The sequence below is a fragment of the Simochromis diagramma genome, unplaced genomic scaffold, assembly GCF_900408965.1.
Source record: "Simochromis diagramma unplaced genomic scaffold, fSimDia1.1 OVJJ01000228.1, whole genome shotgun sequence".
NCBI lineage: Eukaryota > Metazoa > Chordata > Actinopteri > Cichliformes > Cichlidae > Simochromis > Simochromis diagramma.
This window is the reverse complement of record NW_024386873.1, coordinates 298623-314545: the sequence shown is the minus strand read 5'-3', so window position 1 is coordinate 314545 and position 15923 is coordinate 298623. Positions and strand designations below refer to the sequence as shown.

General features: G+C 45.5%; 1 protein-coding gene across 2 annotated transcripts; it reads right to left on the bottom strand.

Moving 5' to 3' along the window:
• Positions 1 to 218: 218 nt before the first annotated feature.
• LOC120733508 lies at positions 219 to 9377 on the bottom strand. 2 transcript variants are annotated; one of them, XM_040031764.1, is made up of 9 exons: positions 9087 to 9377; positions 8553 to 8681; positions 7291 to 7373; positions 6684 to 6843; positions 6470 to 6541; positions 6232 to 6378; positions 5675 to 5898; positions 1760 to 5577; positions 219 to 1151 (listed from the first exon to the last, which is right to left on the bottom strand). In XM_040031764.1, exons 1-8 carry the CDS (start codon positions 9237 to 9239, stop codon positions 1794 to 1796), a joined length of 4752 nt encoding a protein of 1583 aa, XP_039887698.1. In that variant the 5' UTR covers positions 9240 to 9377; the 3' UTR covers positions 219 to 1151; positions 1760 to 1793. The 2 variants fall into 2 exon arrangements, with proteins under 2 accessions (XP_039887698.1, XP_039887700.1); XM_040031766.1 differs by having other exon boundaries at positions 6232 to 6363.
• Positions 9378 to 15923: the final 6546 nt, after the last annotated feature.

Below are 15923 nucleotides of genomic sequence, written 5' to 3'. Positions count from 1 at the left end.
ACGATGTCATACAAATCTAAGTTATTATTAACTAAGGAAATGAAACCAGCTGATGAGACTGTTAACCATTTAAAGCCCAAACCTGTGGTTTGTCCTCTAAATGTGAAACATATGTCTTCTTTTTAACATGTATTTGTTAACAGTGTTGGGAAGGTTACTTTTAAAATGTATCCCACTACAGATTACAGATTACATGCCCCAAAATGTATTTTGTAACGTATTCTGAATACTTTGGATTACTTAATATATTATCATGCTTTTTACAACTACATGAATGTCCTATTGCTGTGTGATTTATTGTTGAAGGTTACTCTCCATACCGACACCAGGCTGCAAGTACAGGTGACCTGGGCCGTGAGACTGAGACATCAGAGCCTCTTAATGTGTGTTTGTTTGGGTTTCCACCGGCGTGGAATTACCAAAAATAGAGCATAGCCGAACATACGAAACAGGAAAAGACCGCCGTGTAATCCACTTATTTCAACAAAGTAACTGTATTCTGATTACCACCTTTTTCAACTGTAACTGTAACTGAATACAGTTACTCATATTTTGTATTTTAATTACGTAACTGCGGTACATGTACTCCATGTACTGTTGCGTAACAGCATCATGTTCTACACGTCATTCTTCCAGCATCATCATATTTTAACACTCTGAGATTTGGAAACAAAACACTGATTTCGTCTTTGGACTGTGACGCTTTCAGTGTGAATGAAACAGCTTCAGAGCTTAAAAGTGTTTGTCAGCCAAAAGATTTGGCGAGGATGTCTGCTGTCTATGTACCTGTCAGGCTGAAAATATTCAACATATAGAGATAAAAACTGCTGTGTGGTCATGGCTCCATTAAATTCAGTATCTATGGGCACTGGTTCAGCTCAGTGGGATGATCAGACAGCCATATGCTGCACGGTTGAGTGCGGCCCGGGTTTGAATCTGACTTGCGGCCCTTTGCTGCATGTCCTTCCTGTCAGTCTTTAATGTCCTTATGAGAAAAAAAATCACTATTTAATGTAGAAAAAGAATCAGCTGATTTTGACGGGGAAAATATCACCCTACTCAGACTTGCATGATGTCATCAACGCCTTCAGGGTCAGAGGTCATGACCGTGACACCTGTGGTCAGCGAGCGCTGGATGAGAGGCGAGGGAGCTGCAAGGCAAGAGAGATCATTCTTACTGTTGTTAAACAGAGTGACGCTTCATCACAGCGCGTACGTTTGAAAACATCTGAACGTATAAATAAACAGTCTGTATGTAAACAAAACAAAGGAACAAACAGCTTTGCCTCTTCATACGACACAGGTTAGATGTTCCGTGTTTTCTCCCTGCTGTACCTATCAAATGTTCTTTAGTTTCACAGAAATTAATGCAGACGTCAGAAGCGTCGATCCAGGCATTTAGACTCAAAAGCACAGATTTCCATGAGCTCAGGCTTTGTGTGTTTTAAGCCTGTTGGGAATAACATTTACTTCGAGTTCGAGCACCTGGATTTCTTTTTTCAGCATGTTTGAAAACAGCCTCAGTAATCCGAGAAAGTTAACGTGTGCATGCGTCAGTTCAATTCAGCTTTATTTATAAGCCACCGAATCACAACAGCAGTCACCTGACGCTGCTTAATACTGAAAAGTAAAGACCCCACAACGATGTTCTTATTTCAGATCAGGTCATTGCTCGTGTCGCCTGCATTACTTTCTCTTCATGCTGGACATGAACTCCTCAGATGTGTTTGTATTGTTGTCTTTGCGACTTTGATCTCACCTGCAGCCTTTTGTTGTTGTTCTTGTTGTTGTTGTCATGGTTGCTGTTGTTGTTCTTGTTGTTGTCGTGGTTGTCGGGCTCTCTGAGCTTGTCGTTGTCTCTCCTGACTTCTCTCCCTCCCTGCAGCTGAGATCGTTAGTGCCGCCATCTTGCAGACGCTGATCTTCTCCTTGCTGCTTCCGGCTTGGCTTCCCGTGCTCCTGATTGGCCGATCGCTGCTGCTGATGACCCTGCCCCCGGTGTTATTGGTCCTCCCTGAACTGCTGATCCTCCCTCCAGCATGACTGCTGAGTCTATTACTGCTACCAGCGACTTTGGATCCGCTTCCTGCGCCGGTAATCCGGTTCCCAGCAGCCTTTGAACTGCTTAGCCACCCCCCACTGCCCCCGATCCTCCTCCCGGGGCTCGGAGCTCTTTGCCTGTTGGTTGTCCTCTCTCCCCCGCCCCACCCTGCACTCCCCACGCTGTGCCCACTCGCTGAGCTGTAAACAGGTTTCCATCCACCGCTGCCCGTGCCGGTGAATCTCCCCACGCTGCTGCTGCGCCTCACGACACTGGCCGAGCTCAGCCTGCCACCACTTCCAGCACTGTTGAGTCTACGCCCACTGCTGACGTAGCTGCTGGGAGGACTGACCATCTGGCTGCTGCTGACCCTGTCAGCACTATCAGCTCTGCTCACACGACCAGGACTCCCACAATACACTGTCCACGCCCCACTGCTGAACCTCCCTGCTCCTGGTGTTCCTGGTGGGCTTGTTGCTATGTGCGTGGCTGCTGAGCGACAGTCTTTGCTATCGCTGCTCATGCATCCAGCATGCCAGCCGTAAACCTTCAACTCCCCACAGCTAAATATCCCAGCTCCTGGTGGGGTTGTGGCCGAGTTTGTGGCAGGTGAAAGGCGTTCTTTGCTCTCAGCGCTCAGCGAGCTATCGCTGCCAGCCCAGCTGTTCTTATGTCCAAGACTGCCTTCGTAAAATATCCACTCTGCACTCCCTCTCCTCCCAAATCTCCCTGCTTCTGGTGAACTTGTCGCAAGATTTCCATTCATGGATGAGTTTTCTCCACCCCTTTCATTGGGTAAGCTAGTCCCAGCGTCTAAGCTGTTCTTGCGTATAAGACTGTCACCATAAACCATCCACCCCCTACTTCCAAATCTCCCGTCTTCTGGAAGATGTTCCTTGCTCCCTGAGTTAGGTAAGCTGACACTCATATGTCCCAAGCAGCCACCATAAGCCATCAAGTCTCCACTGAATCTTCCCATTACCGCTGCTGTACCCACTTGTGCATCTCCACTGTTGCTAAAACCTCCTGGCTTGCTAAAGGCCATTCCTCTGTTGGAAAGGGTATTTCCAAAGCTTGCTTCTTCGGCATTACCTGTTTGGTTCTTCGCTTGCCAGTCACTGTTTCTCTGCCCCCTCATACCTCTATTCATAGTCACACCTCCTATTTTATCTTCATCTGCAGGACCACTTACATCTTTGCCTCTGGACCTTCTTGCATCTCTTCTGCGATAAAGGCCTCCGAAACCAAGCTGTTCCTCTCTGTCTGCTATGATACTTCGTCCATCTCCAAACACCGAGCCTCCATGACTGCTGCTCACCTGAAGGCTGCTTCTCTGACTGGTTGGTCTAGAACTTATCTTTGTGCCATTCAGCTTAATTCCCCTTCCTTCATAACCTTTAAATGGCCTAAAAAGCACACCCCGGTTTCCCTCTGACGTTATGACTTTCGTATCTCTGTCTTCTGGCAATGATCCATCTCCACTAAACGATACCGACTGTCCGTCCTCTTTTGTTGACAGAATGAATTTCTCTCCTGGGTGAACACGTGCATTTGCCTCAGTTAGATTCAGACTTCCTGCCTCTTCTTTTACATCACTATCTGGACTGAGACATACGTCTGAGTCATTTGGGCTGAGGTAATTTTCTGGGTCATTTGGACTCGGAAGTAGATCAGGACTTGCAATGTGGTCTTCCACATCTACTGGGCAAAACACCTGATCTGTAAGGTTTAGCATGACCTCGGTCTCATCTGGACTCACACATATTTTTGGGCTCAAGCAGCTGGGTGAATTTGTTTCACCAACTGACAAATGGACTTCTTTTGGACTTTGTAGCTCTTCATAAGAGGAACAGCTCAAACCGACACCAGAATCTGTTAAACTTGTAGATATATTTGACGCCTCTTCACCTGAAAGATCACCTGTCTCCTTCTTAGACTCGACTGGATCCAGCTTTACCTCGCTGGCATTGTTGACTGTTTTCATTTCATCCACTTCTGCCTTTAAACTATCTGTATGTTGAATATAACACTTTTGGTTTTCCTTGCTTTCTGGAGAAGAAATGCCGACACTGGTCCATGAATCTGCATCCTTCACAAGTTTGTTGTTGGACATATTTGTTAAACTTTTATCTAAACTCAGGACAATCAAAGTATCTTCTGCTTCTTCCTTTCTGTCTACAAGCCCATCATCCACCTCAGTCATATCCTCAGTTGGGTTTAAACATATGTGTGGATCGTTTGGTGTGAGATCCGGTTCTGGCTCAGTGGAACTCTTCACTGAACACTTTTCTGGATTCAAGCATGCATCTGGCTTTGTTGGACTCATTGATTCCTCTTCTCTTGGACTCTGATGCTCTTCAGGGCTGGAGGAACTTAAAGCCACACCAGAATCAGTTAGGCTTATAGGCATTTCTGAGTTTGTAGCACTGAAATATATCTCCTGACTTTGCAGATTTATCAGCTCATTTTCTGATTTAAGATGGTTCATCTTCACTTCCTTGCAGTCGTGGAGTTCTTCTACGTTGTCTACTTCTTCCTTTACGTTCTCAGCACTTGTAGTTTTACTGTGAAGCTTGTTATTAATTTCTGAGATACTAGACAACAAATGTTCATTGTCATGCACTGCAGGTTTGTCTTCTATGAGTTTCTTCAGTTCAGTTTTGGACAATCCCAAACTCTGATCAAGGATTAGAACATCTTCTGTGTCTACTGTTTGTGTTCCAGACCTTCCATTTGTTCCTTTATCGGTTTCTTTCATAAGGGCTACCTGAACCTTACTTGATCTAAACACTGGAGGAGATCCTGGCTTGTGCACTGTACTGACATTTTCATCCATGTCCCTGACAGCTTCTGGTGGAGTCTCAGCCTCCCTGATGATGATCTTTGTTGGATCTTTTTCCTTTGCTTGGAAGGAGGCTTCAATTGGATCCATCTGAGTAAAGATGAAAGCTTCTCTCACTTTTACCTCAACAGCAACTGGTTTGCAGAGATGAAACGAGGTCTCATACATTACAAAATGTGTTTTTTGAATTACGTCTGGTCCTGCAGAAGGAGTGTTTTTGTTAGTTTCCATGTCTGTCCCTGTGTCAGTAGAGAGTAAACCAGCTTGTTTGGAAGTAAAGGTCTTGACCAAAGCTCGCACGTCTCGGCTAGTTTGAGCCCCAACATCACGATCTTTAGTAAGAACTTCCACAGGGCTCCTCTGTCTGCTGCCTGTCTCTGTAGAAATAATGGACTTGCACACTTTTTTATAAAGCACTACTGTTCTCTGGTTTTCAGAGTTTTGGATGGTCTCCATCAGAGGCTTGGTCAGTGTTCTAGGTGAGTTATTTGGATGTTTGTTGTGGACAAAATCTGACTGGGCTGCAGTCGCTGTTTTCGGTGAAACTATTGGTGTTTGTTCAAGAGTGTGAACGCGGCCGCCATGAACACCGACGGTTCTGTTCACCGTCTTGTTGCTCCTGAATGTGGGTTTTCTGGTCTCAAGACAGGAAGATCTGACATCTGGCTTGGAGTTAAAGTTGACATGTGAAACTCTAAAAAGATAAAACAAGACAAAGGCAAGAGCAAAAAACTAAATTTTAATAACTGAAAGGGGACGTATTTATCTATTCCTCTATCATCATCTCATACCCCTGACGTTCCGCGCTGTCCAGCAGCTGCTTGTAGTCCTGTATCTCGGCCCCCAGTTGGTTCTTGACGTCCAGCAGTGACTGCTGGTCTGCAGCCTGCTGTGCTGCAGCCTGGAGCACCGAGTCCAGGTCTCTGCACAAACCATCTGCTGACTCCTGCAGCACCACCAGCTGCTGGAGTAATGACTCCTTCTGCTCCCGACCAGAGGACTCCAACACCAAGACCTGGACAGACAGGAAGACTCATTCTAATCCTGTTTTTTATCTTGACTCTGATGGTTTTGGTTTTGTCTTTTAGTCCTGACTTTGAGAAAACTCTGGAGTTGTTTCTAGTCTGACCAGCTTTTGGCTTCAGCTGTTGATTGGCTCTTTGGGGGGGAGGAGTTCATAAAACACGTGTTATTGTGAAGATTATCTTGCTAAACTAAAGCATCAACCCAATCTAGAAGACTGGAAAAAACTAAATGACATGTGGCTGAAGGAACCAGAGGAACTCATAGGTGGGCCTACAGGTTCCTGGTCAGAACATCAGAGTGCTGGTGTGTGGTTTGATCTTACCGCAGCCTGAAGTCGCGTCAGTTCTGCTGTCAGACAGCACACTTCTCTCCTCATTGCTTCTAGCTCGGCTCTGTCAGCGTCTGACCCCAATGAAGGGTCAAAGGTCACCTGTGAAATGCTCTGCATGGACAGCTGAACACAAAACACCTGTTAAAATGCTTTTGCATTATTATCCTTATTAATGTTTCCTTGATGTTAAAATACAGGTGTACAGGTGTGCAGGTGTGCGTGTGCCTACCTGAGTCTTGCACCTGGGTTTGCTCTTGTTCTTGTCCAGGTGTCCAACACTCGTCTGTCTCAGGTGGTCCACCTGTTGGATCAGGTCTGAAGACTCAGTGATGTGCATCTCAGCACATCACTGATATCTGGGCCAGGAGAACCTGCATATCCTACACAGGTAGGCAGGAAAAGGGGTGTAGGTTTTTTTAAGCATCCAGGTGAGATTGTTTTACCTGCTGGTGTTGAGTCTGCAGATCCGCTTTCTCTTGCTTTTGCTCATTCAGCAGATTCTGAAGCTCAGGCAGACTGTGAACTTTCAGGACCTCCCCCAGCAGCCCGAGGTCACTAAGCTCTGCCTCCAGCTCAGTACGCTGGTCACGCACCTTTTGGCACCTGCACGCACAGCAAAGGATCATGGGACATGTCTTCATTTATCTGTTTAGTTGTTCAGCTATATTTGGCCACAGCCATGTTGTTGCGTGTAGGTGTGATCATCCTTGGACGACAGGGTGGAGCATTAAGTTATCAGAACTACAGATTAAGCTAGCAGACAGCTAGCAGCTAGCAGCTACAGCACGGTGATGAAGCGAAGCTTTGACTGGTTTGAATGATGGAGGAGTCGCGTGATTTTGTAGTTGTCACGTTAAATTACAGAAGTGTGACAGTTAAATAAACGTGTTGGGATGAAAACCTGCATTTTAAACTGAGCTCATTCTCCTGTTTGAAACCGGCTGCAGACTCTGTGATGGTTTTTATCCCGTACAGGCCTCTGCACTCATACACTGACGTGCATTAGAGACCCATGAGGCAGGTATGACTACATCGCTGGTGTGGCTCTACCTTTCTTTGAGGTCGAAGACGGTGAGTTCTGCTTCGAGTAACTGAAGCTTTGCCTGAGCCTGGGCCGAGAGACATTCACTGATCTGTGAGAGACAGAGAGAGAGAGAGAAGCTTTATTCTGTGGTGGGAGGTGGTGCAAACGTCTGGGCGGAGAATCACAAATAAATGGTTGATTTCCTTAATGACTTCTCTGGTTTTTACAGGACATGCCAAAGTTCAGGGTTTAGTCTGTCACATTTTGGACTCGTCCAAACCCGTCTGACCATTAAACACAGGTACAGCATCCTGACAACACTTGAGAAACTCGTTTAACCTTTGATTGTAAGGTTAAAACTGATTAACTGGGGCACAATCTGATATCCTCGTGTTGGTGTTGTTCCCAGATCATCATACTAAATGTTGTTGCAGGATCAACATTGCAAGTGACCAATCAGAATGTTGTGACGTCATACTTATGCGACTTCGGGAAAAACCACCGTAAAACCAAAAACTGTACTTAAGCTACGAGAAACCGCCTCTGTCCGCCGATCAACGGACCCTAACCGTAACCCTTTAATAAATGGTAAGCAGAATTGATATTGTCCTTGCAACACTGGAATTTCATAAATGCACGAATGGCTTGGCGCGCAAAAGAATAACGTCACAACAATGTGATTGGTCACTTGCGATGTTGAACCTGGAACAACATTTTCATGATGATCTGGGAACAACACCAACACGACGATGTCAGATCATCCTTTACTGGGAGCCCTCTGGCACTGACTCACTTCTGGAGCCTCTAGTGGACGTTAGAGGAACTGCAGGCTTTGGTAGTTCCAGTGTTTGGCTTCATTTTCCAGCCTGCAGGTTGATGCCTGGATCAGATTGTTTGGCTTTGACTTGGAACAGAACTGGTAAATGTTTTAATCTCTGGGCTCGACTGAGGACTTCATCATTAAATTATCTCAGAACTGCAGAGACTCTAAAGCTGCGACAAGCTGCAACAAGAATAAATTTGACATCAGGTTTGTTTCCAGCTTCGCTGTCTGCACATGTTCTTTCCTTTACTTTATGACTCCTCTGACATATCACATCTGTTAACAGCAGAACACCTCAGAGTCCTTCAGATTTATCTCTGGTTTTAATCACAGGAAATCCAAGTTGATAAGAAAGGAAGGACAGAGCATGTAAGAAAGAAAAAGTGAAGGACGGAAAGAAATGGACAACAAAGATGCTGATCTGTGACAACGCAAGACCATGCCCATCCTTTATTTACAGTCTACCTGGCCCTGCAGCAGGGAGGCGGTCCTCAGGTGTCCGTCCAGCCACCTCAACTCTCGGGGACACTTTCTGTCCGGCTCCTCCTCGATCTGATGCTCCAGCCTCTGATTGGCTGCCTCGAGATGCTTGACCTGCACAAACAAACAAACAAACAAACAAACATTCTCTGTCATTCTGTTGTACGAGTGAATCATGAGTGAATCACTGTGTTCTCTGCGTACATTCAAACAGCTCTGGGAAACATTATCTTTCAGATCTTAGTTTTAAACGTGACATCATGAAACACAATCTTTGGTTCATGATTTCTTCCATTTAATTTTGATTTATTGTGGTCTTAAAATTTCAAATCAATAATTAATCAGCCGTGAGAGGATCATTTGTCCTCCTGCCACAGAACTTTATAGATCAATCTTTAAGCAGTGCAAACGTCCATAAAGAAATCGGATGTTTTTTTTGTCCTCCAAGTCTTTCAGATCCTTTTAACTGTTGCTCATTAATCTCAGTTGGAACAATGAAGCATGCTGCCTCCATCCTACCTGCTGCAGGTATGAAGCCAGCCTCCTGTTCAGCTGCTGCAGGGCGGCTCTCTCTCTGGATAAACAGGAGCTCCCGCCGCTGCCCGGAGCTGCCGTGCTGGGACACACCGACCCGCCGGCTCTGCTGCCACGGAGAACCAGCCAAGAAATCATCTCAATTCAGTTTCATCAGCTTCTTCAAAGCTTCCTTTAACAAACTCTGTCGTGTTCTGGAGTTCTGGGTGTCTGAGGCAAGCGGTCTGTCTCAAGTGTGTCAGGAGCAGATGGAGCTCAGGTTTAATCTGCTCTGAATATTGATATTCAGAAACAGGTCTGAGCAGGATGGCAGCCCTGCCCAGCACGCTGCATCCAGCAGCCGTCGGGTTTACACTTGTTCTGCAGATGGTGTGGCTCACACACTCCTGTAACCTGAGAGCCAAACCTTCATTTACAACCTGGAAAATCAAATCCATCAAAGCTCAACAAGATCCTGCAACAGAGAGACTGTTAGAGAGCGTTTACTCAGCCTGGACACATCGCAGCAGCCTGACTCTCCTTACAAACCTTTAAAGGTCAAAAGAAAAGCAGCCTGAAAATGCTAACTGCTAACTGGTTCTTATACTGTGATTTTCTGCTCTGAGCAGTTAAAGCACTTTATACAACATGCCTCATTCCTGCGTTCAGATTCAGAATCAGAATCAGAAAGACTTTATTTATCCCCAAGCGGCAATTAAGATACAACAGAGCAGCATGATGTTAAAGATAAGGACAGGGCACAAACAGGCAATAAGAGTGAGATAATAAATACACAGAATATACACAGTTTTAAAATTAAAGTGACTGAAAGGTGAATAAATAACTGTAAGTGAGTAAAGTGTTGGTAGTATAAGAAGAGTGTAGTTTCTGTTTCTGGTGTGGGAAATGTTCTTATCGGCTGGAGTTAAAAAGCAGAGCTGCTTTGGGGACAAAGGTGGCGCTCCTCCTCCTCTCAGTCCTGCAGGAAATGCAGTGGAGGCGTCGCCCAGAGGGGAGCCACTGAAATGCGAGGTGAAGAATGTGAGAGGGGTCGTTGATGATTTTGGCTGCCTGTCTGAGGGCCTGTTGGCTGAAAACCTGCACCAGAGTTCTGACAGGCCAATGACTGTAGAGCACACTGATGCAGTGTGCTGCAGTCTGTTCCTGTATGAAGGCTGAGGGAGTGGGACCAGCAGGTGATGGACAAGGTCATGGTGCTTTCCAGGAAGGCATCGTAAAAAGTCATCATGATGGGTGTGCTGACTCCTAAGGAGGTATAGCCGTTGGTGGCACCTCCTGAGAATCTCCTCTGTGTTGGCAGAGAATTTCAGGAGGTTGTCAAAGATGGTTCCCAGGTATTTGTACTCCTCAACTACCTCCACTGGCTTCCCGTGGATGGTGGTGGTGACTGAAGCAGCCAGATCCCTCTGCCTACTGGAGAAGGTCACCACCATCTCTTTGGTGTTGCTCACGTTCAGTTCAAGTTTGGAGCTGTCACACCACTCTACAAACTCCTGCAGAGCGGGCCCGTGGTGTTGTGAGGGCCTGACAGCAGTGACAGGAGAACTGTGTCGTCAGCATATTTAACCAGGTGACAAACAGTCAGAGCTCTGTTGAGCCAACAATCCCTTTAACGTTAACTAGTAATGACTTCATGAACTTCTTCACAAATAACATTTTAATCATTAGAGAAAAAATGACCAGTAATCATCCCACAGATGTAATATTATCTACAGCTACTCTTAGTACCATTGATGTTAAGTTAGACTCTTTTTCTCTAATTGATCTTTCTGAGTTAACTTCAATAATTACTTCCTCCAAACCATCAACCTGTCTTTTAGACCCCATTCCTACAAAACTGCTCAAAGAAGTTCTGCCATTAATTAATTCTTCGATCTTAAATATGATCAACCTATCTCTAATGATCAGCTATGTACCACAGGCCTTCAAGCTGGCTGTAGTTAAACCTTTACTCAAAAAGCATCTCTAGACCCAGCAGTCTTAGCTAATTATAGGCCAATCTCCAACCTTGCTTTATATCAAACATTCTTGAAAGAGTAGTTGTCAAACAGCTAACAGATCATCTGCAGAGGCTTATTTGAAGAGTTTCAGTCAGGTTTCAGAGCTCATCACAGCACAGAAACAGCTTTAGTGAAGGTTACAAATGATCTTCTTATGGCCTCTGACAGTGGACTCATCTCTGTGCTTGTCCTGCTAGACCTCAGTGCAGCGTTCGATACTGTCGACCATAATATCCTATTAGAGCGATTAGAACATGCTGTAGGTATTACAGGTGCTGTGCTGCAGTGGTTTGTATCATATCTATCTAATAGACTCCAGTTTGTGCATGTAAATGGAGAGTCCTCTTCACACACTGAGGTTAATTATGGAGTTCCACAGGGTTCAGTGCTAGGACCAATTCTGTTTACATTATACATGCTTCCCTTAGGCAGCATCATTAGAAGACATAGCATACATTTACACTGCTATGCTGATGACACCCAGCTCTATCTGTCCATGAAGCCAGATAACACACACCAATGAGTTAAACTGCAGGAATGTCTTAAAGACATAAAGACCTGGATGGCCGCTAACTTTCTGCTTCTTAATTCAGATCAAACTGAGGTTATTGTACTCGGCCCTGAAAATCTTAGAAATATGGTATTGTGAGATTATTCTGTTATCATATGTTATCTTATATCTGTAGTTAAAATAGTTGAATTATGTTAACTGCTGTAGGTCATATAATATCCTTTAGTCTAGATTGTGTGCTGTGTATGTAGCTTAGTTTCCATTATATTTTTGGGTTAAAAGAATGTGACCATTTTTGGATTTGTTAGACAGGTGTACATTACCCTGTACCCTTGATCTGCTGTGAATGTCTCACACTGTTTCTTGACATGTCAGACTGCTAAATCATGAAGGGAATCTTGTGTGCAGAGGACCTTGTGCCGATAATAGAAGAAACAGACCACATTCCATACCCCCACCTTTACAGAGAGCAGAAAAACAAGGAGCCGAGGTCATAACTTAGGCGCCGTAACAGAGAAAGAATGTGAATGTTTAGGCTTTTACGACTAGGTGGGGGCCACTAAAGGCTATAAAAGCTTGAGTAACCCGTCACCATTTTGAGACATGCTGTGACCCTCTGCAAGCATCTCTCCCGTCCGGACGTTCTTATGCTCTTAAAGTGTTGAATTGTATGGAAATAAATGATTGTTGATTGAGCATTTATACACCGAGTATTGTCCTTCCTTCAGCCCAAAGATTAAAAGAATTGGGAGATTTCAACAGTATCTAAGCAGATTCTTCCTCTGGATGGCATTACCTTGGCCTCCAGTAACGCTGTGAGGAACCTTGGAGTCATTTTTGACCAGGACATGTCCTTCAACGCACATATTAAACAAATATGTAAGACTGCGTTCTTCCATTTGTGCAACATCTCTAAAGTTAGAAATATCCTGTCTCAGAGTGACGCTGAAAAACTAGTTCATGCATTTATTACTTCCAGGCTGGACGACTGTAATTCATTATTATCAGGAAGTCCTAAAAACTCCCTGAAAAGCCTTCAGCTAATCCAAAATGCTGCAGCAAGAGTCCTGACAGGGACTAGAAAGAGAGAGCAGATTTCTCCTGTTTTGGCTTCCTGTTAAATCCAGAATTCAAAATCCTGCTCCTCACATACAAGGTCTTAAATAATCAGGCCCCATCCTATCTTAATGACCTTGTAGTACCATATCACCCTATTAGAGCACTTCGCTCTCACACTGCAGGCCTACTTGTTGTTCCTAGAGTATTTAAAAGTAGAATGGGAGGCAGAGCCTTCAGTTTTCAGGCCCCTCTTCTGTGGAACCAGCTTCCAGTTTGGATTCAGGAGACAGACACTATCTCTACTTTCAAGATTAGGCTTAAAACTTTCCTTTTTGCTAAAGCATATAGTTAGGGCTGGACCAGGTGACCCTGAATCCTCCCTTAGTTATGCTGCAATAGACGTAGGCTGCCGGGGATTCCCATGATGCACTGGGTGTTTCTTCTTCACTCACTATGTGTTAACAGACCTCTCTGCATTGAATCATATCTGTTATTAACCTCTGTCTCTCTTCCACAGCATGTCTTTATCCTGTCTTCCTTCTCTCACACCAACCAATCACAGCAGATGGCCCCTCCCTGAGCCTGGTTCTGCCGGAGGTTTCTTCCTGTTAAAAGGGAGTTTTTCCTTCCCACTGTCGCCAAAGTGTTGCCCATAGGGGGTCATATGATTGTTGGGTTTTTCTCTGTATCTACTGTACAATATAAAGCACCTTGAGGCGACTTTTGTTGTGATTTGACGCTATATAAATAAAATTGAATTGACAGTTGGGCTGTGTGGATCTGCAGTCATCGGTGTAGATGAGGAAGAGCAGGGGGGAGAGCACACAGCCCTGGGAGGAGCCATGGGAGGTGGAACGGAGACGGAAAAGAGGTTTGTTGACCCAAACTTTCTGAGTCCTGTTGGTCAAAAAGTCCAATATCCACAGAATTAGCTGATCATCCAGGTGAAATCATTTAGTGGGCAGGATGTGAGGCTGCAGAGTGTTGAACGCTGATGAGAAATCAGCAAACAGAAGTCTGGTGGAGCAGTCAGGGAGCTCCAGATGTTTGTGGATGGAGTCCAAGATGAAGATTTTTGCATCATCGACACGTCTGCGTGCACGGTAAGCAAACTGGAGGGTCCATCAGGGGGTCAGTTGCTCTTACGATGTGCTGTTTTATGATCTTCTCCATGGCCTTCATCACCAGGGAGGTGAGGGCCACAGGACGAAGATCATTCAGAGACTTTGTGTTGTTTCTTTTGGGGATGGGGATGACTGTGGAGTGTTTCCACAGCTGGGGGACGGTGTGACTGTCCAAACACACTTCCTAGGTGCCCTGCACAGTGGCTCAGAACTCGACTGCTGATGTTGTCAGGGCCGGGTGAGCTCCTCTCCCTGGTCCTCCTGAGGGCTCTCACCACCTCCTCAGTCCTGAAGGTGAGTGCAGAGCTGCCAGGTTTGAGTGAGGATCTGGACTTCTTATGGATGATGTTGTCCGTCTCAAACCTGTTGTACAAAGGGCACAAACACTTTGCTTTTTTAGGTACGTGCTTTCTGTCATAATTGGGGTTAATATCTTGCCTGAGGATATTTGGCATGCAGACTTCCTTCTGATGAGTAGGCGACCTGTTCTACCCCAAAAACAGTGAAACTACAGATGCTGTCCAAGGACAATGCTGGACCTCTCACCCACTCCATGATGCCCAATCACAGGATCACACTCAGTGAAAGACTGAGATTACAGGACACAGAAAATGTGGAAATGCATTTGAGCCACTGAGCAGTTCTTGATGAACGTGTCGGGTTTCTCTTGCATATGACGCCTTCTGTTTTCTTCACAGTATCTATGGAGTTGTTTGACTGGGGTTGTCATGCCTACCTGTTGATATCGCTGTACACTCCTCCATCCTCCTCATGCTTACAGGGCAACAGCTGCAGTTCAGCCTTTCTTTTTTAAAGCGAACATATTTGTCCGTTAGACTCTGATCAGAGGGAATCACAAACCCACTCCCGATTTTCCATCCGAGTGGTTCTGTCTGAGCTTATCACGTCCTCTGTCGGCACCAGCAGCACTCTGACTGCAGAGTCATGGCAGACAGAAGCACACACATACCTCATGAAGGAAGATGAAATGACTATTATATTAAAAACAAAAAAAACACCCAGCACGCCCCTGCGGGCGGTTTATCCTTCAAGCTCGGGTCCTCTACCAGAGGCCTGGGAGCTTGAGGGTCCTGCGCAGTATCTTAGCTGTTCCCAGGACTGCGCTCTTCTGGACAGAGATCTCCGATGTTATTCCCGGGATCTGCTGGAGCCACTCGCCTAGCTTGGGAGTCACCGCACCTAGTGCTCCGATTACCACTGGGACCACTGTCACCTTCACCCTCCACATCCTCTCGAGCTCTTCTCTGAGCCCTTGGTATTTCTCCAGCTTCTCGTGTTCCTTCTTCCTGATGTTGCTGTAATTCGGAACCGCTACATCGATCACTACGGCCGTTTTCTTCTGTTTGTCTACCACCACTATGTCCGGTTGGTTAGCCACCACCATTTTGTCCGTCTGTATCTGGAAGTCCCACAGGATCTTAGCTCGGTCATTCTCCACCACCCTTGGGGGCATCTCCCATTTTGACCTCGGGACTTCCAGGTTATACTCGGCACAGATGTTCCTGTACACTATGCCGGCCACTTGGTTATGGCGTTCCATGTATGCCTTGCCTGCTAGCATCTTGCACCCTGCTGTTATGTGCTGGATTGTCTCTGGGGCATCTTTACACAGCCTGCACCTGGGGTCTTGCCTGGTGTGATAGACCCCAGCCTCTATGGATCTTGTACTCAGAGCTTGTTCTTGTGCTGCCATGAATAGTGCCCCATACAAGAAGGCCTATGACTCAATGCCCCACAGCTGGATACTGGAATGCCTAGAATATATATATATATATATATATATATATATATATATATATATATATATATATATATATATATATCACCAACAATCTACTCCACCCCTACTCTAGTCCACAGATATTAGAAATTAGTTGCACACAGGACTGATTTTAGTTTAAAGATCAGGTCAGACGGTACTGGCGACCGGAACGCTGTTTGTTCCGTTTATTTCTACACTTTGTTTGTTTTACCTGTTCGTATTTATCTCATTATTGGCGCTTCACCGTCAAACCAGCAGGGGTCCCTGGAGGACTCATCATTTCTTATTAAATAACACGAAGCAGGAGCCTCAGCCAATCAGCGTCAGCCTGTCGAGCGCCTGCGC